The sequence below is a fragment of the Xyrauchen texanus genome, chromosome 21 (assembly GCF_025860055.1).
Source record: "Xyrauchen texanus isolate HMW12.3.18 chromosome 21, RBS_HiC_50CHRs, whole genome shotgun sequence".
Lineage (NCBI taxonomy): Eukaryota > Metazoa > Chordata > Actinopteri > Cypriniformes > Catostomidae > Xyrauchen > Xyrauchen texanus.
In genome coordinates, this window is record NC_068296.1 from 17,966,305 (window position 1) to 17,993,133 (window position 26,829).

The 26,829-nt window shown below is 37.3% G+C and overlaps 1 protein-coding gene across 2 annotated transcripts in view; it reads right to left on the reverse strand.

The window, feature by feature from the left end:
* Positions 1 to 26,829, reverse strand: part of rasgrf1 (Ras protein specific guanine nucleotide releasing factor 1) — a 63,956-nt gene that overhangs the window by 4,661 nt on the left and 32,466 nt on the right. Inside the window, exons 12-26 of one of the 2 annotated variants that reach the window (XM_052152988.1) lie at positions 25,888 to 26,030; positions 25,670 to 25,752; positions 25,037 to 25,285; positions 17,038 to 17,408; positions 12,802 to 12,912; positions 10,532 to 10,702; positions 10,331 to 10,437; positions 9,156 to 9,268; positions 8,869 to 8,929; positions 8,566 to 8,669; positions 8,299 to 8,383; positions 7,475 to 7,672; positions 6,225 to 6,304; positions 4,362 to 4,479; positions 4,213 to 4,281 (exon numbers count right to left, since the gene is read on the reverse strand). In XM_052152988.1, coding sequence (XP_052008948.1) covers positions 4,213 to 4,281; positions 4,362 to 4,479; positions 6,225 to 6,304; positions 7,475 to 7,672; positions 8,299 to 8,383; positions 8,566 to 8,669; positions 8,869 to 8,929; positions 9,156 to 9,268; positions 10,331 to 10,437; positions 10,532 to 10,702; positions 12,802 to 12,912; positions 17,038 to 17,408; positions 25,037 to 25,285; positions 25,670 to 25,752; positions 25,888 to 26,030 — 2,063 coding nt within the window. Of the gene's footprint in view, positions 1 to 4,212; positions 4,282 to 4,361; positions 4,480 to 6,224; positions 6,305 to 7,474; positions 7,673 to 8,298; positions 8,384 to 8,565; positions 8,670 to 8,868; positions 8,930 to 9,155; positions 9,269 to 10,330; positions 10,438 to 10,531; positions 10,703 to 12,801; positions 12,922 to 17,037; positions 17,409 to 25,036; positions 25,286 to 25,669; positions 25,753 to 25,887; positions 26,031 to 26,829 lie in introns of both variants that reach the window. The other variant, XM_052152987.1, reaches the window with a different exon arrangement.

The following is a 26,829-nucleotide window of genomic DNA, read 5'->3' on the forward strand; positions in this document are numbered from 1 at the left end:
AACCAAAATTATTTATAATTTTTAGAAACAAAACAATACTTATATATAGTTTAATATATAACAATAATATACTTTTTAACCACAAATGTTCACTTCCGTACATCTCTGTGATGCGCGCTCATAAGAGGGATAGCGTAAGCTCGTTGGTAAGGTCACGTGTCACGTGGAGGAGGCAGGAAGCCCGTCACTGTTTACAAGAGAAGCAGTGTTGTACAAAAGTTTAATTGTCTTTGCTTTTTTTTTTTTTGCTTTGCTGTATTTGTATTTGTATAACTGTATTTTTCAAAATGGCCGTTTGGGAAAAATATGTACTTTTCATCGATTGCCTATACATGATCATGAGCGATTGCACCTCCCTCAGTGCTCTGCTCCTCATCACCTGATTTCTAATTCACAGCAACTGCACTCAATTCACTCGATCATCACTGCCTGCATAAACGTTTGTGAAGCTTCTCCTCTGTGTGATATCACCTGTACCACTGATCTCACTGTGTAAACCCTGTAAATCCTGTGAATCCTGTGAATCTCTGTAAACACTCTTGCATTTGGTTTCACTAACTACATATTGTGTGGCTTGAATTCCTGACAGTCATATAGCCTATATATTTCTGCTAAAGAAAAAGAAAAAAGTAAATAATGCAACACCGTTGCTCTGAAATAAACGATGTTTTTTTACTGCAGTAATATATTTTTTTATTATTATTTGGAAATAATTTTGTGAATGGCACTTGGTCTATGGTCTTTACAAGTTTCTCTTGTAAACAATGATGCCGTTCCTGCCTCCTCCACGTGATGTGTGACCTTACCAACAAGCTTATGTCATCCCTCTCATGAGCGTGCGTTAAAGAGCTGTACGGAAGCAAACATTTGTAGTTAAAAAGTATATAAGTATTTGGACCTCCAAAAAATGGAGTACATTCACTTGCATTGTTTTGAAGGAGGAGGCCTGAAATGAAATCCTAAAAATCTTATATTCTGTTTTGATGAAGAAAGAAACTCATATACATCTTGGATGGGCTGAGGGTGAGTAAATTATCAGCAAACATTTATTTTGGTGTGAACTATTCCTTTAAGGCAAGAAATTATGATTTTAAAAAGTTTAAAAAGGATATGGATGAGAAATGAGGTTATAAATATGATAACCAAAGTAAAAAATAGTTTTTTCAAAGACAAAATAGAAGAGAATAAGCAGGAGCCACATAAGCTGTGGAAGACATACATTTTTTTGGATATATTAAGAATGTAAAAAAATAAATCTTCTAGAATAAATATTAATGTTGAAGGGAATTTGTATAAAATCATAAGGCGGTAATATTAATAAATATTTTACTACTATTGCCGATCAACTAGTTAAACAGCTTCCTGAACAACTTGGTAAAATAATACATATAATTAGAAACAAGTTCAGTCATTCTATGCTCAAAGTGGCATTTTGCAATAGTTAAATAAAATTAGCAAGAAAAATTTGTAATTGAACTTAAAAGCAACAGGTTTGGATAATATTCCTGCTAAATTTCTTAGGGATTGTGCCAAATTTATTACACTGATTGTATCACACATTATAAACCTGTCCATAGAGAAAGGTAAAAAGTTAAAGAGTGCAAGAGTGTAAGAGTTATTCCAATTTATAAGAAAGTACTAACTATAGACCAGTTTATATTTTATGTGTACTGTCAAAGGTCATGGAAAGATTTATCTATGAACAGATTGAAAAATACATACATAATATTTTGTATGAGTTACAGTCTGGTTTTTGAAGTTTAAATTCCACTCAAACATCCATGCTGTATTTGACTGATATGATTAGGAAGGAGGTTGACAAAGGTAAACTGTGTGGGATGTTATGTTAGATATTCAGAAGGCTTTTGACACTGACAAAATTTTGACATTTAGATTTTTAAACTAAAAGCAATAGGTTTTAATTAGAAAGCTAATGAGTGTTTTCAGTTTTATCTTTCAAATAGATGCAAGAGTTGATAGAAGAGCAATACTTTCTAGCTCACTCCATATTACTTGCGGAGATCCTCATAGGTGTGTTTTAGGTCCATTAAATGATTTAAAAGCAGTCTGTTCAGAGGAGCTTTTTCTTTATCGGATGATGCAACATTTATCGTTTCACAGGAGAATAAGGGGGCACTTGAAGACAGAATGAGCGTAGAGTTACAAAAGATGTCAGCATGGTTTTTGGACAAACCTTCCTTACACCTGCCTTCCTTACACTAGTGATGCCTTAATAGTACCTAGAACAGTTGTAAATCATTTTGGATGTCAAACTGATAATAAATTACAAAAAATTCATTACAGAGAACTCAAAATAAACTGCATAGTGATATTAAAACTAATCCCCGTTCTCCTCAGGATATTAAACATTAAGGATCTTGTTTTTTTGTCAGTTGAAAAAAAGTGTTTATTTATTTTTTTTATAACATTTGGGTTTACCCATAATTTTAAATAATCTGGATTTAAGGTATTTGTTCAACTACGTTAACTTGGTTAAAGATCAACATAGTTATGCCACAAGAGGTAGTAAGACAAATATCTGTCCATGTAGGTTTAAAAGTCTAATGGGGGAAAAAACTCTTTTTTTATATACAAGTACAATTGTTTGGAATAAATAACCGGAGTCTCTAAAATGTATAAACCACAATGGCAATAACTATGGAGGACAAAACCTGCAAAAATAATAAATAAATACATAAATAAATAAATGTAATAATAAGAAAATAAATAAAGGAATAAATGTCTTGATAAAACAAATATAATTAATTTTTAATTAAAGTTATTCTTGAATGTATTTTTGTAGACTTTTTCCTTATTTATTTCTCTTTTTATTTTTATTCTTTAAAACTTTTTTTATTCTTTAAATGTTTTTATTATTATTTATTTATGCATTCATTTAGTTTTTATATTTATTTATTCCCACCTGTATTTATTTCCATATTTAAATATTCCCTCATGTATTTATTTGTATATTTATTCTTACATTTCTGTCTCTTGTATGATAATTATGTGGGCTGGTCCTGCTTACCATTGGTTTATCGTAGATTGAAGTGTGTGCTCGATTACTCTTGACATGTTTTGATGTGATGTTAGGTCATAGCCATATTGTGTAAACTATAGCTATTTGTGGGGCTAAAAACGTAAGACCTTAAGTCAATCCAAGATTTATTGGTTATACTACAATCACAAAATAAATGGGGAGCTGTTTCTTCAACAAAACCATAAAATGAGCAAGTTTCATAAATGATATGATTTAACCTTATGCTATTCTTTTTTTCTGTGTATATAACTTAATATTTTTCATAATATTGTTTTCTGTTATTATGATTGTTCATTGTAAAAGATACAACCATGCTTCATTTCCCTGATCGTTTATGTATGTATGTATATATATAAGATCTGCAATAAAAAAAATCTATAGCTGACACATATATCTAGAGAGTTGCACAACTTAGCGAATGAAGTCGATAACCACGCATCAAATGACTATGTTTCATTTAGAGTAGAGGTGCTTATTGATGGTTTAGGAGAGCTGTAGGCCAGTATGAATGTCGAAGCACATGGATTGTTAGATTCTCTGCAAAATGTTTCCCTGCATATTATAAATCTGTGCGAGTCAGAGCGTGCTAAAGTGGGACGTCCATCTTATTTGCGTTCGATAAGTACTATTGAGCATCAATAGTATCAACCAATGATGCACTGGAGCTACGCAAGGACCACCTCCCTCATTTCCATGTTGCACACAGAAAAGTACAAATAAATACATGTATAAATAAATAAATATATATGGGAATATATAAATATGGAAATAAATAAATATAAAAAATAAATGAACACATAAATACATAAATAAAAACAATGCAAAATAAATGAATAAATAAAAAAAGTTAAAAATAAAAATAGAAAATAATAAACAAATAAAGTCATACAATAATAAATTCAGGATTAAATAAAATTTAAAACGAATTATTTGTTTTATCAAGACATTTATTCCTTTAGTTATTTTTTATTATTAAATTTATTTATTTACTATTTTTGCAGGTTTGGGCCTCCATAAATAAGCCTTTGGCTTTATTGTATTTGTTTATCCTCAACAGTTTTTAAATGGTATGTGATGTTTTGTATTTATCATTCTTGTACATTTGTAAAGCTTGTAATATAAATCAAATCAAATAATTTGTTTTACTGTATATACCAACAATAGTTAAATACCTTTGGCTGGTAATCAATCTTGTATGCTGTTTGCTGAAACTGCCTGATTTCTCTGATGATATGTGAGATCTATAAAATAAATAAAGTTAAAATCAACAAAATAAAACAAAAATAATATTTATAGCTCTCTTCCATCTTAAAACACTTACCATTCTCATCTTGGAAAAATTGACCAGGTTGTCTTCTGTGTAGTTGGGGGTCCCTTCCTCAATAAAGGCCAAGTCAGTGAGGTACATTCCCAAATATGGCACACATGGAGGGTCACAACTAGCAGGAAGACCATACAAATATTAGCAATAGGGCTGGGTATTGATACAGATTTCCCAATTCGATTAGATTCATATTTACAGGTTCTAAATTTGATTTCGATTCATATGGGTACATTTATCTTACGATGCCCATTTTGCTTACATATTAAATTAATTCTCTCTCAGTTAATACTCTTAATTATAATGGGAAATTCAATTGAGATTTGGTGGCACATGTAAGTGATTTACTTGCATAATACAGGGTTACCTACACAGAGTGAAAATTCGATCTTGGGATTAAAAGATTAAATAATCGATATCGAGATCGTTCACAAGAAGATCGCGATGCATCCGAAAATCTATATTTTTACCCAGCCCTAATTAACAATAATATTATATATTTTACACAGATCAGCCACAACATTAAAACCACCTGCCTAATATTGTGATGTTCCCCTTCGTGCCGCCAAAACATCACAAACCCGCATCTCATAATAGCATTCTGAGATGACATTCTTCTCACCACAATTGTACAGAGTGCTTATCTGAGTTACAGATAACTCTACAGTAACCAGTCTGGCCATTCTCATTCTCCATCCGCAGAATTGCCCCTCACTGGATGTTTTTTGTTTTTAGCACCATTTTGAGTCAATTCTAGAGACTGTTGTTTGAAAATCCTAGGTGATCAGCAGATATAGAAATACTCAAACCAGCCCGTATTGCACCAACAATCATCCATGCAATTATCTAATCAGCCAATCATGTGGCAGCAGTGCAGTGCATACAATCATGCAGATATGGGTCAGGAGCTACAGTTAATGTTCACATTAACCATCAGAATAGGGACATTTTTTATCTGAAGGATTTGGACCGTTGCATGATTGTTGGTGACAGATGGGCTGGTTTGAGTATTTTTGTAACTGCTGATCACCTGGGATTTTCACACACAACAGTCTCTAGAATTTCAGAATGGTGCCAAAAACAAAAAACATCCAGTGAATTGCAATTCTGTGGACAGAAATGCATTGTTGATGAAAGAGGTCAACAAAGAATGACCAGACTGGTTTGAACTGACAAAATCTATGGTAACACAGATAAACACTCCAATTGTGGTGATATAGTATCTCAGAACGCTATTCTGAGATGTGGGTTGGTGCTGTTTTGTCGACACAAGGGGGACCTACACAATATTAGGCTGATCGGTATATACTTTGTGTATATATATATATATATATATATATATATATATATATATATATATATATATATATATATATATATATATAATATCATATTTAGCAATACATTCAGCATAAATTTCTCCAATATGCTAAAATACTCAGACCTAATTGAATAGTTCTTCATTTCTTAGGTTCAACAATAATTGGGCCATTTGATGGAAATGTCACTTGCCCTTTTAGGCCGGTGCTATGTTTTCACTATATCGTACATTCATTGAACATGTACAGTACATGTGTTTTTTATGCCTTGGAAAAAAAAAAAAAAACTGATAAAATTATACAAATATATATGAAAAAAGAAAAGAAAAATGTTTCTAAAAATAAAATGTTTTGTTTTATTTATTGTGATAGGGCCAGTAAAATATGTCGACAGGACAAGTACAAATCTGAAGTACTGATACAACCGGGCCAGTAAAAAAAATCCTTATTGTTGAGCCCTGATGTAGATGAATTAAATTACAGCAAATGTACAGACTTTCAGACTTATGATGGCAACACTGTGCCTCTAGATGTTTCAACTTACTTTTTTAAGGCCTCTCTGAGATTCTTGAACCTTCCTTCAGATGAGACCAACTTCTGCAGCTTGTCAAGGACTGTTTTGGTCTGAAGATATAAATTAAACAAGCTCATTAGAATGTGTATAAACATTTATCAATTTGCCAATGGTCAAAAAACAACAATAGAAAAAATATTGATATTACAAATACTTTGTAACGTGGTGGCCGCCCTAACATAAATAAATTATTTTAAAGAGCTCTTCGTGCGCCAGACAGGATTATTCCCGTCAAAAATTTGATTAACCCAGGATAGCAAAAACAAAGAACCACCTGTTATACAATAAATCACAATAATAGTCTCAGAATATTTCAGTTCACAGGGGGAATTTATTCCATAATGTCCAAAACAATAGTAAAAATAACTGGGTTATAATCCAAGCAGACAACGCATCACTTTAATCCACGCTTGCAGATTCGTGTCCACTTTCATTCATAAATTGTTCAAAACAACAAAAAAAAAGGGGAAAAGAGAAACAAAATCAAACATTGGATAAACACTTCGTTGGAAAAAATAGTAATAGAAAAAACACCATCCAACAACAATCTTAAGGAGCAGCAATAACCACGACAATACCCTACGCGCACGGAATGTGCGAAAGTGGAAATTAAGTGAGTGGGTGAGAGTGTAATGGCGGCGTAGAGGTACTGACCAATTTTCTGTCATGAAGGCAGCTAAAGAGAGTGTAGAGGGTCATCGTCAGACATCAAGATATGTGGATAAGCAGCAATGACTTGTCTTCAGGACAGCTCTCCTAGAAAAACAGTCGATCTGGAAGTGCAACGCTTAAGTCGAACCTCGCGCTGCACCAGACATCACATACCGGAAGCATCCGATTGACAAGCTGCCATCTTTTCATAAACACCTAACCTCTCTCTACTGGCAAACCTTGCATCCAAACCAACCGATGACCCACCCTTCTAGGTGCGTCACACTTCCTTATACAATTTTTCCTCCGCCGTTAATTGAATTCCTCCACCAATTCACGGCAATGGAAAGTGAAAGTAAAACGTAACCGCTGATAGTGGCACAGATTTCTGCACTGCCACAACTTCATATTGTTCCATGGTCTCAACAATCAAAATGTTTTTCTACTTTTCTCTCATAGATTCTACCATAAACCCGCCATGTCCAACATTAGATTTATTCAACACTCTTTGTTGAATAAGACACTCCACAATCATTCATTCTATCCTAATGATGTTTTAATGGCCTCACCTGTTTGGACACTTTGAGCCAAGTCTTCTTTAGACGGAAGATGGAACTGCGATTGAGTGATGAAGTGATTTCTAGCACGGCATTGTAGTTATGGAGACACCGGCAGATATCGGCAACTGCCACCCACTTCTCTATCACTGCTACTCGTAAATTCACATCCTCACTGTGCAGGATCTCTGTAGCAATCAGGTCACTAATCTTTAAAAGAGAGAAAGATACATTGTGATTCTCTTAATTACACTTAAAAATTAATATTCTGTCATCATTTACACACCCTCATGTTGTTCTAAACCTGTATGACTTTCTTTCCTCCGTTGGATACAAAAGGAAATGTTAGCCTTATTTACCATTCATTTTATTTGTATCTTGTTTCCATACAATGAAAGTGTATGGTGACAGTAGCTAATTTTAAGCCTAACATCTCCTTTTGTGTTCCTCAGAAGAAAGAAAGAAAATCTTTATTTAGAACAACATGGGGGTGAGTAAATTATGATAGAATTTTCATTTTGGGCGAACAATCCCTTTAAAATTAAGATCAGGCATTACTTTTCAACAACATTAATGCTCCCATATAATATGATTATTTCCCATACATATTTACACTGAATACGGTGTAAGAAATGACACCATTAATATGTTATTGTTTTTTTTTTTTATTGTTTTATTACCCTAGTAATGGTTCAGTGGAGAGCCATTTTATTAGTTATGGTTTATATAATTTATGCAATAACACAGTCATCACCTACTTACTGTACATCTCTTTTATAGAAATGCATCAGCATCAAGATTACATTACAACATTTTAACTGAACATGAACGCTTACATCATTGAAGTGTTTTGTCGTTTTCATGATGTAAGGAGTCTTCTCATTCTTGTCGTTCTTCATCCATCCTTGACCAAAAAACTCCCTGCAAATGACAATGAACACAAAAACAACATTGCCTTTGATCTCTAAGATGATGGCATGTTCTTGCAATAAAATGCTCTACATTTCTGGTGTGACTGCAAAATGTATACTAATCAAACCAACTCTCTGCCACTCTGTTCTAAATACACAGAGAAACTGAAAAGACAATAAAATAGCACTCACTCATATGGTATGACTTTGAAAACAAGGTGATCCAACAGGGTGAGCTGCTCTGCAATCTCTAGAGCTGAATGATTCTCGAAAGGCTCTGCCTTTCCTCCTTCCGCCTACATAAAAAAAATAAGATGCACTAGGTGTGTAATTTTAGCTCAGTTTCAATTTTAAAAACCAATATATAAACAAAGTGGCATACAAAAGGGGAGTTTGGTAATATACGCAATCAAGGTTTTGATGGTTTTAGTTTTAACAGTGAGAAATGCTGAATAAATCAGAGCCATGAATATGAGCCAGCATCACGCTACTAACCATCTGTAGCACCTCCTCTAAACAGATCTGATTGTCACCAGGGTCCTCCTGTGTCAGTGTCCTGTCAGAAGAAGAAAATATTACTTAACAAGTAAAACCAATACAATAAAGACAAACATATACTGTGTCTGTTGATGTAATAGTCAACACAAAACACTGCATGACGGGATCAGAGTAATCCAGCAGACAGAAATTATGTTTATTGATATATACCATTTTTACAGAATCAGGAACAGACTCCAGCCAAAAATAGGAGTATTGTTTGGGTGTAGGCAGGCTCTTCTTACCTTATGATGTTGGCTGCAGCTTTCCTTTCTTGGGTCAGCAGTTCAGGGTCATGAATTACTTCCTCCAGGAAACTAATCACCTTCATTTTTAGCTCATTGTTGGTTTCAAAGTCCTATACAAATGCACACACAATACACAGGTAAGCAAACGTAAATGGAAGGCAATACAAGAATATTATGATCAGGCCCAGACTGAATCTGTGCTCAAAGAACTACAGAAAAAGCTCTCTGATTTCTGCAGGTATTCTACACATCCCTAATTTTATCATGGGAAAGGGGTGTTCTTAAGCACGATGTGAAGCAAAGACAAAATCACTGTAGCACACTGTTTCCAGTGACTTATTGCTTTTATATTACAACCAAGTAATATATACTGTATAGTATAACTATAGGCTGTTTACATTTGCCAAAAAATGCAACCTGCCATAATAATATAAAATGTGTAGTCACAAGTGAACTAATAAATAGTTTGGCTAATTTGATAATGCGAACAGTGTTGGGTGTAATTGGATTACAAAGAAATTAGTTACTGTAATAAAATTACTTTTAGGCACAAAACGTAGTGGAACACATCACATTTTAAATTCTTGTAATCAGATTACAGTTACTGATTTTAATGAACATAATTACATTTCAGTACATTACTTAGGTTACAAATATTTTAAAAAAATATTATTTATATGCAATGCAGCTAAAATGTGAATTCATATGTCCATATGTATGTCTGTTTGCATTTCTGTGACAGCTCAAGTGTGTGCAACATATATAGTATTTAAGAAAATAACAAAACAATTCATTAGTAATGTGATTGTAATCAGTAAAGTAATCTGATTATAATTTTAGATAAGTAGTTAGTAATTCTAGTGGATTACTTTTTTTTCATAACTTACCCAACACTGAATGCATTCAGCTATCATTAAGAGTGTAGTACCTCCTGTTTAACACATTTGACCATGTTTAAATCCATTCTACAGAAATCCACTGATTTCCCTTCAAAGCCAGTCCAGAAGATATGATAAAAGTCTGCAGATTCTTTCTGGGCATAATTATGAACCACAGCCAAGACAATAAACAATTTTGACTACTTTTTATTATTTTTTGATCACTTATTATGTTGGTATTATATTATAATTTTCAAATTTGGTCATACTGTATGCCACAGCACTCCATCTCACCTGTGAGTGTTTGGATACCCAGTGCCTGAGGACATTGAGAACTCTGTTAGTTGCTGCTCGACGAATTACAAACTCTTTATCTCCATTCCTCTGATCTGTTGGGAACCCTAATCACCAATCAGAATTCAAATTAATCCCTTTTCTGCCAGGCAACAAATATCCACAGCCTATGAGAGTAGGAAACAGATTGCTTATTCCTACCTGTGCTTGCTAAAGACATGCGGCGGTACTTCTCCTTGGTTGGCGTGCCCTCATTGGCACCAGCAGTGGCGATGGCAAAGGCAGAAGCGGCAGACAATGCGCTACGGTTGTTATCCAGCTCCCGGCAGGATGACATCACCATGCCATTATTGTAAGAGAACAGAGAAAATTCTGCACAGACAGAATGAAGAAATGTGTACAGTACACTCTTCTGTGGAATACAATAATAATTATCTGAATGTCCATGCTGTTCTTTTCCATCCAAAAAAGTAATATTCAACACAAGAAATTCAGTGAATAATGACTTCAATTTCAGTCTGCTCCTCACATAAAGCTATCACATTGGCTTAGAGGATGTTGAATATAGCACACAAGTAATATGGACTACTTTTATGACACTTTTATGGTGTCTTTTGACACTTTTGTCTCTTTTTTTGAGCCTGACACCCAGTGGTCCCAACCCACTGTCAGTGTATGGAAGACAGTAGCGTGAAAATTCTTCAAAACTTTACCTTTGTGCTCCACTAAAGACAGAAAGTCATACTGGTTTGGAATGACAGGAAGGTTAAAAATAACAGAATTTGTTTTTGTTTGTTGTTGAACTAACATGATGGACTTTAAGTTTGGTTAGACATACTATATGAAGTACCACTAGCCAAAGACTAAAACAGAAATGCAAAAAGAGAGGTACATGTGGAGAAATGTGTTCAAGAGTGCTTTCCCCTTTAAGAGTACAGCAGGTGTAAAAGAAGGCAAGATGGACTCATGCAGAAATAATGGATGCAGTGACATTATCTTCACAATGAATAGGCATCCGATGATGACATGAAAATGTCACAAATATCTGCTGCACTCAACGACTGTTCAACAAGAATCAGTGTCCAGATAGGCTGCGACCGGCAACAAAAACAAAATAAACACAAATTTTCCTGACTGTTATTTCCACCATCCACTGTATATGCATGGTGTGATCATATGAAAAAGTATTTTTTGAGCATAAGATCCTGCAATTGAGGTTTGTTTTATGCGGTGCATCGAAGCATCCAGCAGGCGGTAGTATGAAACAAAATCACTCACTGCATCTTCATCAAGACAATAGGCAGGGCTCTGATTCTCAAGATGGTTGAGACTAAAAATAGCTCATCATTTTACTAAGATGTATGGCTCAAATACCCTCTCTGAAAACAACAACAAGAAGTATTTTTAAGAAAGCAAGTTTGTTGTTGCATGTTTCAAAAAAGGTTTAGAAAAGAATACCGCAGTATAATAGAAACATGTTTTATTATTTTACAACCTGATAGCTTGACAGAAATACTATGTCACACATATAAAGCAATATGGTCATCGTTGGCCTTTGACCCCCATTTAATTATTTTTTAAAAGCAAGGAGACAGTATAGTTGTAGTGCATCTACTTCACTCAAACAAACACGGTATCACGGTGGCAGAGAGAATACATGCTAATGGTTGCTATGGCACAAGTTCTCCAAACACCTACTCACGCCTCCTTTGGCGTTTCCCTGAGCTTTTTATAAAACACACAGAATTAATTAGATTTTGTATTGAATCATGTCTTGTGAGGGTTCCGTGTCCTAATAATTACTTCAGACCTTAATGGACACAGTGTGTACCTTAAACTATGAAAGACACATATAAAACAAACAAAAAACACAATATAAGATGTTTCACTTTAAAAATAAGACATGTCACATTCAAAAATATTATAAATATTATAAATTTAAAATTGGCCTCGACTTGGCTACTGTATATTCTAAAACTTTAAAAGGATAGATAGAGACCAATTACTCACCCTCATGTTGTTTCTAACCTGAATGTCTTTCTTCTACCATGAACACAAATGAGGCAGAGAGATTTCACCATTCACTTTCATTGTATGAAAAAGATTCAGTGAAAGTAAATCCACAGAAGAAAGAAAGTCATACAGATTTGGCACAACATGAGAGTGAGTACATGATTACAGAATTGTACTTTTTGGGTGAACTATCTCTTTATACTATTTGCATACAGCCAGCCAAGTCAAGTTTTCATAAATATAAATGAGAAAAATTATCTATTTTAAACTAGTATGCATTAAACACTCTCAGCTTTCTCAAAACAGCTAGTCTGCCATTTTGAGCCATTGATAAATGCAACATTTGGCTGGTCTAAAGGGTGCAGGTGGCTTGTCAGCATGAGATGCATGTGCTCTGGTTTTCATGTCAGTGAGCGATAACAACACAGCAGGGAAGTCTAGGACAGAGTATTTTCTACCTGAGGAATTTTTGCATTTGACATTTTTTGGAGTGGTGGGGGACTTGGTGGGTGACACTTCAGCCTCTGCCTCATCATCCTGGATCTGGTCATTGTCGCTCTCCTCTCTCACTGAAACATCTAGAAAATGTCAGGGCCATAGGTAGAAACATTTACATTACAATAATCCATATGCATAATATATCAAACACATGAAATAACACATACCTACTATATTATGATAGTTTACAGTAGGGATGGGTGATATACTCTATATTTTTAAACTGTTTGACGAATTTTAGTATATAAATCTGGATAATTATCTGTTTGCTATCTTGGTTTAAAGGTGCACTCAGTAAGTTCTCTTTCAAGCTTACACCACGGTAGCTTTGACCTGGGATGAACAGCTCGATGAGTGCCCCCGTTTGTCCTCTGCGCTCAGTACACGTGAGGGCACTTTGCGAGCCCTGATGGGTCTATTCTGTGGGAAGGGAGCCCCCCGTTTGCTGGTTCCCACCGTTCAGTTCTTCAGCTTTCAGGAGGGAAAGAGTTCTGAAATTCCCATATGTTCTGTGTGTCAAACAAAACCCAGCTTGGGAAGCAGGGCAGTGAAGAGAGCGAGAGATGATGCAGTGCCACGCACTATTTACAAGACATTTACGTTCTCAAAACTCAATAAAGTTTTCACTGTCCCCACAAAAAGTGTTGAAAATCAAAGTGCCCCAAATTTCGTTTTTAAATACATTCATGAAACATATTATAACACCACCTCTGGGAGACACCACTCCCGTAGAGGTGGTGAGCCACTTAAACTCTGTCCAGATGCAAAGTGCTCACGCATGCGCGCAGTACAGAGCCAAGTGTTCCCACAGGTCAGCCACAAGATATTGCCAGAACACTACATATAAACAATTGGCAAGTGTGTCCCGCTGGGTGTTGAGATTGATAAAATACCGGTACAGACTGCAGTTTACCCTCCCCCCCCAATATTGAGGAATAATTCAATTTCAGGGAAAGGGGGCATCAGCTCATGTTCTTCAGGAGAACATTTCCTCTCTGCTGAACAAGAAAGCAATAAGGGTGGTTTTCCTCCCGAAAAAAGCCAGAGTGGTTTTTACTTAAGATACTTCCTACTTCCTAGATCTACGTGCGCTGAACAAGTATTTAAGCAAGTACAAGTTCAGAATGCTCATTCATTCAAACATATTTATTTTTTATTAGATTTTTTTCTCCCCAATTTGGAATGCCCAATTCCCAAGTCCTCATGGTGGTGTAGTGACTCACCTCAGTCCGTGTGGTGGAGGACGAATCTCAGTTGCCTCCACGTCTGAGACAGTCAATCCATGCATCTTATCACGTGGCTTGTTGAGCACGTTACCGTGGAGACAAAGCATGCGTGGAGGCTTCACTCTATTCTCCGTGGCATCCACGCTCAACTCACCACGTGCCCCACTGAGAGCGAGAACCACATTATAGTGACCACGAGGAGGTTACCCCATGTGACTCTACCCTCCCTAGCAACCGGGCCAATTTGGTTGCTTAGGAGACCTGGCTGGAGTCACTCAGCACACCCCACACAAAAATTGCTGAGGTTTGCATTCCAAGGTGTGGTGTACGAAGGCAGAATAATAAACGAGAGATCTCACCAATCACCATATAAATTATATGAAAATGTTGGTGGTTTTCCTAAATCTGAAGCATTTGCTCCCCTTTTTGAGGGGGCATCAAGACCTCATGAGAACAGACAATACAACAGTAGTAGAGTACATAAAACAGCAAGGAGGTCTCAGGTCACTCCTTTTGCACACGTTGGCATGCAAACTGATTCTATAGTGCAATGACCAATTCTTGTGCCTGAGAGCAACGCACATACAGGGAATTGTGAACCGGGTGTAGATTTACTATTGAGGGCCAATCCTCTTCAAGGGGAGTGGAGATTGAACAGAGAAGCAGTCGAGCAGATCTGTAACAGATTTGGCAAGGCAACTGTGGATCTGTTTGTGTCTCAGGAAAACGGCCAGTGTCCTCTGTTCTTTTCTCTAAAGGATCAGAGCGCACTGTTGGGAAAAGATACGCTGGTGCACGAATGGCCTCATATTCTTCTTTATTCTTTCCTCTGATAGAGTTGATATCTCCAACCCTCTCCAGTGAGAGAGAAGGGATTGAGAATGTTATAAATAGCTCTTCGTTGGCTGGCGGAGATCATACATATGCTATACGAACATTCGTGGCCTCTTCCGCTATGAAGAGTTCTGCTGTAGCAAATGCATGGACAGATTTTTCATCCTCATCCAGAGTGCTTGGTACTGTGGGCCTGGCCCGTGAGTGGTTCAAATTGAATGCAACTAGTGAACTCGACAGTGTTATTATGACCATAACGAATGCTAGAGCATCGTCTACAAGATCTGTGTAAAAGGAAGCAGTGGATTTCAATGTTCAGTTGCAGTCATCCTATCATTTCTAATGATTTTATAGATAAGGGGAAAGCTGTAGGGCCACATTCTTTAGTGTGTTGCTGCCTTTAGTATTATGAAAGGTGTGTGTCGTGCTCTATTATTCTCAAAACCGCTTTCTCCCTCATGTGACTTAGCTATGGTGCTTGAAGCTATTTCGATGTCTCCAATTGAGCCACTGGACAAAGTTGATTTTAAAATATGGTTGTTGAAGATGGCACTATTGTAAGCCTTGGCTTAAGCTAAACGCATTTCAAACTAAATGAATGCATAATTTATGCCAGGGGAAGCAGGAGTTATATTACGTCCAAACCATGTATTTATGCCCAAGGTCATTCAGTCCGTTGTTCCTTTTGAACTTAGGGCTTTTTGTCTGCCACATTTTGCTTCACTGGATTGGGCGAACCCATGCATGGGGAAACCAATCACAGTGGCTTTCGCATTGGAAAGTGGAAGCGATTTCTTTGGCATATTCTAGGAAGGGTTTTATGGTCCCATCTGGTTTACATGCACAAGAGGAATGTCTACATCATGGGCTCTCTTTAAGGGGGTTACGATACAGGATGTTTGTGAAGTGGCAAGCTTGTCTTCACCTCACACATTTGCAAGGTTCTATAAGTTGGATGTTACTGTAAATATATTAGCATGCTCTTCTGAGTGTAGGTTCTTGAGTCCGCTGGGACTCTTTCAGACCTGGATTTAATGTCATTTTGGTGGGCATAAGGTTCCCAAACAGGCAATATCTGGCAATATTGGAGTCAGGATATCCCACAGTTAGACACCAAAACTTAAGCTTGAAAGAGCAAACCACGGTTCTCTAATAGCATTAAGTGAGGTGTCTCACCAGATCTCTCTTCTTGCAGTTTGAAGCGAGGAAGAGATGTGCTTGTTTTGAATAATGAAGTGACACTGTGTTGCTCCTTTTACACTGGGAAGCAGAGACACTCCTAGACACGAGCATTACGTCTGCCAGCCAATAAGGGCTGGCGTAATGTAATAGGGCTTCTGATGACTGGGGATATGTAAGTAACCAATAGTTTTTAGCTGGCTCTTACTCATCCCATCGGACTCAGTAGTACTTGTGGTTTTGGACTCTATACTGACACTTATCGTCCTAGATACCGGAAGTTTGTTTACTAAGTGCTGCCACTTCACACTGAATATGTTAGTTTATCTTCTTATGTTTCTTATGTACTTTTAGTCTGTATTTTCTCCATCTCATAATGCATGCATCTCTATTATGGACATTCTTGGATTTAATCCAAATGAGTATTTGTGTATTGTTTCGCTCTGGACTTTGATAAAAGCAGCCTCGACTCTGGACGATTGTATTGTACTGCCTTTTTTAATTAGTAAAAACTTACTGAATGCACCTTTGAATTAGTTATTATTTTTAGTCTGAGGAAACATTATTTCAACTATACAGCCATTGTTAATTCAAAATTCGATTAGATTCAAAATACATAATATAATAACTAAAACACAGTTAAAATCTAGAAATAATCTGGAACATACCAACTCTGACATCATGCTACTGAAGTTTAAATCAGAGATGCTATTGAAACATCTCTGTGTTAATATTTTTCATATTCATGGGTCACAAGACAAGGAAGGATCACAAAACTAATCTAATGACACACTCTTTAGGAAACTCAACAGCCATATAAGAAGCACATTATTATCATTGCGATATGTTGTGTAATATAATTTTCTATTGCCAGCAAAGCCAATGCGAATAAATCGCAAATATTCTATGTATCCATCCTAGTTTGCATTATTATGTACAGTGAAGATCAAATCTCACCCTGTTTGCACAGAGACAGCTCATCAGCCTTTTCTGTCTTGCCCTCACCCTCATCAGGGATCTTGCTGGTGATAGGGCTGGAAACATATAGTTTGTTGATGTCCAGTGTGGTCTTGCTGAAAGGGGACATGGTGGAGTACATGCTTGCATAGCCATTGGAGGAACAGCTAAGGGCAGCTAGGTCCAGAGCCTTCCCACCAGTGATGATGGGGATGTTGAGGGAGAGTTTGCGCCGGCGGTTAGGTGATGAGGTCTTGGTGATGGCCAGTGGGGGAGGGGAGGAAAACTTGCGGCTGGCACGGGGTGACTTAGGAGGCTCTCCATAGAGGAGCTTGTTGTTCTGGCTGCTGGCAAAAAACAGCTCCAGGGATCTGTGTGTTGGAAAGTGCAGGAGGGAGGGTTTGTTTAATTACCGTGTTATACATTTTCTATTGATTAAAACCTCTTAAGGGTGTTAGACACTGACATTATGACATTTGAAGGGGAAATACAAGTTCAGAGAGGATTTGGACTATCAAAGATAAGGAAATACAATTTTTGAATTCAAAAATTTGTTGAATTCAGAAATTTGAATTCAAAGGTTAAGTGTGTAATTTTTTGTCACCAACTGGATTTGCAAAAATAATTACTTTTCCCAATACAGTACAGTTACTCCCCTTATCTGCCACGGGTCCCCATACAGATAGTTTCTCTCTCCTTAACTCACAGCCTTAGTTGAGCCAATTTTGCTGTGTCAGATTGGTCACAAAAATTCAAACAGGTTTTGATAGTTTAAAAAGTGGCATATACACTCACTGAGCACTTTATTAAGAACAATATGGTCCTAATAAAGTGTCCGACGTGGTCTTCTGTAGTTGTAGCCCATCAGCATCAAGTTAGCTGAGTTACCGTAGCCTTTCTGTCAGCTCGAACCAGTCTGGCCATTCTCTGTTGACCTCTCTCATCAACAAGGCATTTCCGTCCACAGTACTGCCACTCACTGGATGTTTTTTGTTTTGGGCACCATTCTGAGTAAACACTATAGACTGTTGTGCGTGAAAATCCCAGGAGATCAACAGTTACAGAAATACTCAAACCAGCCTGTCTGGCACCAACAATCATGCTACGGTCAGAATTACTGAGAAATTCCAAAATGTTCCCCATTCTGATGGTTGATCTGAACTTTAACTGAAGCTCCTGACCCGTATCTGAATGATTTTATGCATTGCACTGCTGCTACACAATTGGCTGATTAGATAATGGCATGAATATGTAGGTGTAAAGGTGTTCCTAATAAAGTGCTCAATGAGTTGTCTCTGCATTTTATGCTTGGATAGAAGGTATTTCTTAAAGGGTGAGTTCAACAAAAGATTTCATTCAGTCATAATTTATTCACCCTCCTGACATTTTAAAAAACTTTCTTTATTTCATGGAACTAAAGAGCAGCATTATAAAGAATGTTGACATTGCTCATTTTTCCTATTCAATGAACATGAATGGTGACTGAGGCTGTGAGATTGCACAGGAAATCGACATGCTGCTTCGAATTTTCATGTACTCTAAAATTCAGGGAGAGACTTTTCATCCTCATCCAGAACGCTTGGCACTGTGGGCCTGGTACGTGAGTGGTTCAAATTGAATGCAACTGGTGAACTCGACAGTGTTATTATGACCATAACGAATGCTAGAGCATCGTCTACAACAGGGGTGCCCAATACGTCTATCGCGATCTACCAGTCGATTGCAAAGGCAATGCTGGTAGATCGCACAAAATTGAAATGCACTTTCGTTAAATTTTTATAAAAATAAATATAATGTCTTTCCTTCTTTTAGTTTCTGTCTAACTTGCACTTGATGAGTAAATATTGACCAGGCGAGGTTTTGTTTATTCAGTTGCCATGACAACTAGGTTGTCAACCTTCCAAGTACTTCTGAGAACAGAGCGTGAAATTGCGATGCTATTGCCTGGATTAGGCAAAACTGTCTGATTCCATTCAGTTTTGCCTAATACGGGCAGTAGCATCCACTGATCTATATATATTATTGTTATATATATAGATCAGTGGTAGCATCGCAATTGTTCTCAGAAGTCCTTGGAAGTCCTAGGACTTGTCATGGCAACTAAATAAACAAATCAATATTTACTCATCATCAGAATAAGGTAAATGCCCTGGCTATTGTAATCTATTGTGCTGTAGATGTTTTGGGTTTAGTTTTAAAACTGAATGATATCAACATTGAACATTATTATATATTTTTTTATTAATTATAAGATGAATTCCATATAGGGATACATGCAGTAGTCCCAACAAGCATTTTCTTATTTTAAATGAAACTGTGTTTTTTTAGTTGGTAGATCGTATTGAGTTGGTCATTTAAAAGTAGATCATCACACAAAAAAGTGTGGGCACCCCTGGTCTCCAAGATCTGCGTAAAAGGAAGCAGTGGATTTCAATGTTCAATGGCAGTCATCCTATCATTTCTAATGATTTTATAGATAAGGGGAAAGCTTATACATTCTGCCAAAATACTAAAAAGCATCCTCCCCTATCAGACATTTTTGCATCAATTCAAAGATCCTCACTTTTCCGTGTGGCTATTGATTATGCATTGATTATGCATGCAATCTCCAAAATATAAATTCAGGTTCCCTGAAATCCTGGAAAAAATCATGTTCACGTAAAAATGGTTAGAGCGATTCTGAGGTGGCATTTTTGTTTTAAAATTATATTTTTACTTTATTGAAAATTAGGTTTAGGTTTTGGTTAGGGGGTGTATTACATTATTCACTGAATGTACAACTTACTTTTGGTGCCACTCTTTGGATATTGCACCAAGAAACTGGTCAAAAACTCTTGCAGCTTTGGCCACTGGGGACAGTGGTTCGAAATTTGCCAAGCAAAGACCGATTTTAGCAGCAGAACATTTGACAACAGAATGCACAGAGTGATCAGTCTGAACAATCTGCCAAAAATCACCTTTTGTATTACACGGAAGAAAGTCATACAGGTTTGGATACACAATATGGTGAGTAAATGATTACAAAATTGTCCTTATTGGGGGAGATTAGCACAGATTCAGAAAACATCTGATGCCACATCACTAACCTACACAAAATAACATAAAGTTAGATATTGGCCTTGAGTTATGCATCAACCTCTCATTGCAGCTTATGATTTAGTTGATAATTCATTATGTTTTGAGCTGGTATATTCACTGACAGAGAAAATTGTCTCTATGGATTCTAAACAGCCTACTCTTCACATCTCTCTATAAGGTTGGAGAGCGCTGCAGAGAAGCTTTCCCACACATCGAGACACCCCTACACGTCATGCCTGAACAGAAATAGCCCCTCTTATGACAGTCTGGGTGACCGTTTGAGCTGAGGCAGGGCATCTGAGCGGGGGAGGTCTGGGGAGGCTTCACATCCTTGCAGTCTGCCCAGGGAGAGTGGGTTCTACAGGCTGTGGGTGTGTGGGAGGTCCCCAGCTCTTACTGATTCGCCTGGATCTCTGTCTTCAGAGCCAACAGAAGGAGGGAGAGTGGGGAGGAGGGGAAAAGAGAGAGAGACAGAGAATGAAAGACCGAGAGAGACAAAAATAATAGAGAGAGGGGTTGGGAAGCTCTGGCTGCAAAACGTGCACATTAAATATTTTATCTTGCAGATACGGCATGGGTGGAGGGTGGGGTCCTGCAGCAGAGTGGACAGTTGCTAAGGTGATAGCGACAGAGCCCCGATGAGATGCTTCAGTCAGGCAGGCACGCAAGCGAGGCAACAGTGCCCAATTACTGCTGTTTCCAGCAGAACACACACACACATACATAGACCAGGGTAACACATATTAGCGTGACCTCTCACAAGCCTTAACCAACTCCAGCACATTTCACTCCCTTCCCCTTTGGATCTCTTCTCTCCAGTTCAGCATTGCTATAATACACTTTTCTCTCCTTTTATCTGTTACACACAAACACACACTCACTCTCACTATAGGGTGACAAACACTAGTGTGACCTCTCTCCTGTCTCACCAAACCATATGTTCTGCCCTCTCTCTCTAACACACAAACAGCCAGCAAAGCCCTGCTGCTAAGGGCTTGAAGTATGTGTATTTACATATGTGTACCAAGACCATCCAGGAGGCATCTATAGAGCACAGCAAGATGAGAATATGCTTTGACCAATGAGCCTTTCTCCATTTTACTTTAGTAAAATGCTTATTTAGAATCACTGTAAATAAAAAAACTGCACAGCAATATTCACAATCAAAACAGCACAAATTAACAATAAATTGTCCTCAACCAGTAACAGTGAGAGATTATTGTGTTCCTATTGTTCTGTTTCAAACATGTTAGTTATAAAACAGATCAGGTCCTGGATGTTGATCGGTCACTAGACCTTTATCACATTCTGCGTGTCGTCACATCCAGCTCCGAATAGTAGCGTCATCAAACATCCTCGTATATTTATGTTCATGGACGATTGCCAGTTTTTAAAAATAAATTATACTAACTTAGATACACTTAACAATAAACACCAACAGTTTAATTATTTTTAACACAGCACTTCACAATGTATGTCAACTCCCATTTCAATGTACAACAGTATATGAGGGATACGAGTGTTAGGGCGAAGTGTTTCTGGGTTCATGAGGAACTGATCCCTGTTCAGGTTACTCCTAGGGGATTCAAATGCTCAAGTCTGGGGGACCTGGGTAGCTCAGCGAGTAAAGATGCTGACTACCACCCGTGGAGTTGCAAGGTCGAATCCAGGGTGTGCTGAGTGACTCCAGCCAGGTCTCCTAAGCAACCAAATTGGCCGGTTGCTAGGGAGGGTAGAGTCACATGGGGTAACCTCCTCTAGGTCGCTATAACATGGTTCCCGCTCTCTGTGGAGCGCGTGTTTTGTTGTGCGTGGATTCTGCGGAAAATAGTGTGAAGCCTCCACACAAGCTATGTTTCCACGATAACGCCCACAACAAGCCAAATTATAAGATAACCGGATTGACGTCTCAGAGTCCCTACGCCACCACAAGGACTTAGAGCGCATTGGAAATTGGGGATTCCATATTGGAAAAAAAGAAATAAAAACTGCTTTAATTCTCTAAATTTGATTGTTTTCACTACTGTTGCATGTTAATCTCCCATTTGTATTTTAAATACATTGTAGTTGTGGACATTGTGACATTTTCATCTCTATTTGTTTTTTCTTTATTTATATTGCATTTACATCTCAAGATTGCATTTGCTTGTAAGTAAATGCTTCCCCAATCATTGCATTGAAACCTCAAGGATATTTCAATAATTAAACCAGTTATTTCCTGTAATCAGACTAGAGATGTTCCTTTATTTAAATATTTTTAAATGGATCTTATACCTGTAGGTTATATTTTAAAGTAGGTACATAAAAGCAATATGATCATTATAATTGCTCATAATCTGTACAATCTTTATATGAAATGTAAGTTTTTTTGTAACATACTGTAAACCCCTGTCTTGTTCTAAGGCTCTTTAATGTGTACATGTACTTTTGTTTGAACTATATTATTGCATTTTTCAAAAACAAACTAAAACAAAGTAGTTATACTCTGCAAAGTGCTGTCTACTCACATCTATAGTCTTCTTTTAAATGCATTGAATAACATGAAACATGGTTTGTTGAGATGAAGTACTTGAGATGAATTGTACATAAATAGACCATAACAATTCCACACTATGGACACTACCATTGAAACAGACAGCGGCGACAATTATTTAATGCTACAACTCGAAGCTTCCGCTGTGCGAAGTGAGATAAAGGCCAATACAATATTCCAGCTTTTCTAAAATAAATGATATAGTAGCAGCTATATTCACTATATCAATGCTCAGCACCCTTAGCGGATCGTTATTTTTGCTGCATAGCAATGTTATGTTAGGTAATATATGTTTTAGCACAGAGGTTTTCAATTGGTGAGGCGTGCCTACCTTGGGGGTGCCAGAGAGCCCCAGGGGAGGCGCAGAGTGGGAAAAAAAAACATAACGTTCACGTCTGTACACATCTGTCCTGCTAGCTTGCATGTTAAAGTGTGTGTTATGCATATGCGTGTTGCAAAATGGATCACTTTGTAGAGTCTACAATACAAAAGTCTACAGGAGAGGAGGCAGATTCTGGGCCAAGCAAAATAACAGAGGAAGTAAGATCACGAATATTTGGGATTTTCATGGGTCTCCATGATACACCGCTGCCAGTGTGTTATTTGCAAAGAGGTGCTAGCAAATGATAGTATGAGTCCCTGTAAGCTCCAGCGTCACATTGAGGCCAAGCGCTAGTCTGGTGGCCAAGCCACTGGAATTTTTGGACAGAAGGCTGAAAGAATTACAAACACAAAAGAGAGTAATCCAGACTTTTAGCTCTGTTAACACTAAGACAACTGAAGCATCATATCGCGTTGCTTTACGTATAGAACTGAGTTTCCCCACCTCTCTCGAAAGGCTATGAATGTCCTCATCCCCTTCACCTCCACTTATGTGAGTGCGGATTTTCGCATTGACCTTGCTTAAAAGCAAATACTGATCAAGGTGGAGGATGATTTACGTTTATTCTTTTCTACCGTGCAGCCCCGCTTCGATCACCTGTGCGCATCAAAAATTCGGACTCATTGTTCCCACTGATGTAGGGGCGATGAAAATGATGAGGCAAAATCAGCAATCAGATTCTTTTCTTTTCTTTTCTTTTTTCTTAACGTAGACCTATATGGAAGTGATTTTTACGCATTTGATAATGTGACAAAACAGCACTGTCCATAGCTGATGTTGTTTGATGTCTGATGTTGATGTTTTCAAAGTTGAATTGGCTTACGTAGCCTAAAATCTCCAAAATAGCTCTTATTTAATTGATATAACGTTAGTAGCCTGTGGCTGTCAAAGAACATGTTTCTAGTTTAGTTATTTGAAAATCGAGGGTTATCTGTTCAGTGATCAGAAAATAGAGCTGGCCATTGTGCTGATTTCGTTCTATGTCTGATTTTGTTGGCTCTTTGGTTATAGGGCTGTTGAGAATACTTTTAGTTTTTTGACTGTGGAAAATTCTGTTCAGAAGGATAATTTTAACAGTTTCCCAATTGCTTGAATGTGGTAAAAGTGTGTTGCAAAATATTTGTTCAAAACATGTTTTAAAAAGAAAGACAAATGTGTTTGAAATGTTTTGAAAAAATATAACCTATTTCAAAATGAAACTGAATTTAAAATTTAGAATGTTGATAGCTTAATAAAAACGTTTATCTTAATAAAAAAAGAATGTGTGTGTGTTTGGGGTGAGTTCTAAAGGGGGTGGCTCACTTTCACCCAATTTGAAAACCCCTGTTTTAGCGTAAAGGTTTTACCAGATAGTTCACCCAAAAAGAAAAATTTTGTCATCACTTACTAACCCTTATGTTGTTCCAAACTCATATTACTTTCTTCTGTGGAACACAAAAGAAGATATAAAATGTTGGCCTCAGTCGCCATTCACTTTCATTGTACCATTTTTGCATACAATGTGTGAATGGACTGTGGTTAACATGCTGCCAAAAATCTCTTTGTGTGTTCCACATAGGAAAGAAAGTCATACTTTTAGAAGAACATGATGGTGAGTAATTGATGACAACATTTTCAATTTTAGGTGAACTTTTCCTTTAAATAAGGCATGTGCAAATCAAACTGAATGGATCTATGATGGACAAATGCATATCATGACATATGGCCGCAGACAGATTGTAAGAGAAACAGAGGTGTGTTGTAAGCCTAAAGCCTTGTATCTTAGACATGTGGTCACAAAGAATCCAAGAATATAGATCAGGGACCGTTCCCTAGTTACATTTAAATTAATCAGTATTCCAGATATCAAACTGAGCTGAAAGCAGCTCTCTTGCCATGCGCTACTATGCACATGACATAAGAAATGCAGGATGTTTGCTGTCGGGCATACCGAGCTGATCAGATTTCCCATCACAAAAACTTCAATAATCTTTTCTTTGAATTTAAAAAATGTCTGCATGGCTCACCGGGCTGGTATGGCACTGATGGGCCTCTTGTATATAGTGATGAGTTTGTCGAGCACTACGTCTGCGCTGGTGAAGACACGGTAGGAGTGCAGGAAGGTGTTGAGGAAGTCGATGGAGAGGAAGCGCAGGTCAGTCAACCTCTCCAGCAGGCGCTCCACACTTGCGTAGCGGATCTGCAACACCTTGCATGAGTTCATCATCTTACTGAAGCGGATGTCCACATCGTCACAGTACAGACTGGCATCAGACCTAAACATGAGAAACACAGGTAAACAGACATGATTTACATATTTAAATACCATGGCTTTTGGTTTTATAATCATTATTGAAATAAATTACAACACCAGTTTAAACGTTGTAAAAATAACATTCAAAATGGCTTACAAACAAAGGCTTTGTAATAATTAGTCCTACTCAGTCAATATTTGGTCATTTTGTGATTATCGGCCAATAGCAGCTGATTGGTTGATAAGCAGAAAACAAGTGGTCGTTCCAACTAAAGTCAGTACCACAATCAACCAATGGTCAATGGATAGTGCCCATTTTCTGTTTTCCAATATTTTTGGGGTGAATTTTTAGTAAATGTTGTGTAAAACAACTGTTAAACTACCAATCTTGTGATGTAGTGCTTACTTGATCATCTGGGGCACAGTGACTTTAGAGTTCTCCTCAAAGGCGTTCATCATCAGTCCATTACAACGAATATTATCTATGCACTGTAGTAAAGAGAGGAAGAGAGAGAGAGAAAGAGCGAAAGAGAGAGAGAGAGCGAGCATGAGGACTGCATGTAAACCACAGGAGGTGAGTAAAAGGCAAAGGTCTTGCCCCACGGCTGACGTGAGCAAACATGCCTGGCTGATGTCACTGGTCCAGGCTGACTTCTCTTGCCGTGAGGAGGCCACCAGGATGATGGTGAAGGACTGGCTGTCTTTGGGCTCCACCACAATCTTAAAATCCAGGTGCTCCATGTCCTGACCGCTCTTGTCTGACTTGGCTGAAGAGAAAAAGAACTAGTGATCCTCAGGAATAAATCTGTAGTACAGGTATCTTTTTGTGATTTGTGATCAGATATTTTCCAGACTCAAATCAGTAAGGGTATTTGCATAGTCATGATCCCAACCCAGTTAAATTTAAAGTTTTGTCATGTCTCTCAGTCACTGGAAGTATATTATTATCTATACATCTCATTTACATCTGATGTTATAATGCTGTATATGCTGTATAATGCTGATGATAAAATCCATCTGGGATTATATGAAGAGACTGAAGCAATAGTTACAGACTAAATACATAGAAAAACTGGCAAATTCTCCAAGACACTTGGAACATCATATCTACCAACAAGCAAGAAAAACTGTGTCCAGGTGGACCTAAGAGAATTGGTGCTGTCTTGAAGGCAAAGGTGGTCACATTAAATGTAGATTTAGATTTGTTTATGTTTACTGGACTTTGTATGATGTTAATGCATAAATGATGGTATTCTTTTTGACGACATCCTCAATATGCATAATTTTTCACAACTGCCTAAAAATTTGGCACAGAACTGTATATTTCAGAAATTATGCCATATTTGGTCACATTTTATTTTGTGATTTATCTGGAATAAAAAGTCGTCTGCAAAGCAAGGCGGAATGTGCATCTGAGAAAAATATGATTAGAATGAAGCATAATGCTTAATGTAATGAACTTTCAAGTTATTTTGAGCAAGTACACATGCAAAATGGGGGAAAAATATTGTGTATAGGGTGAAACAAAACCTGGATCAGAGTAAATGGAACGGATCAACAAATAAA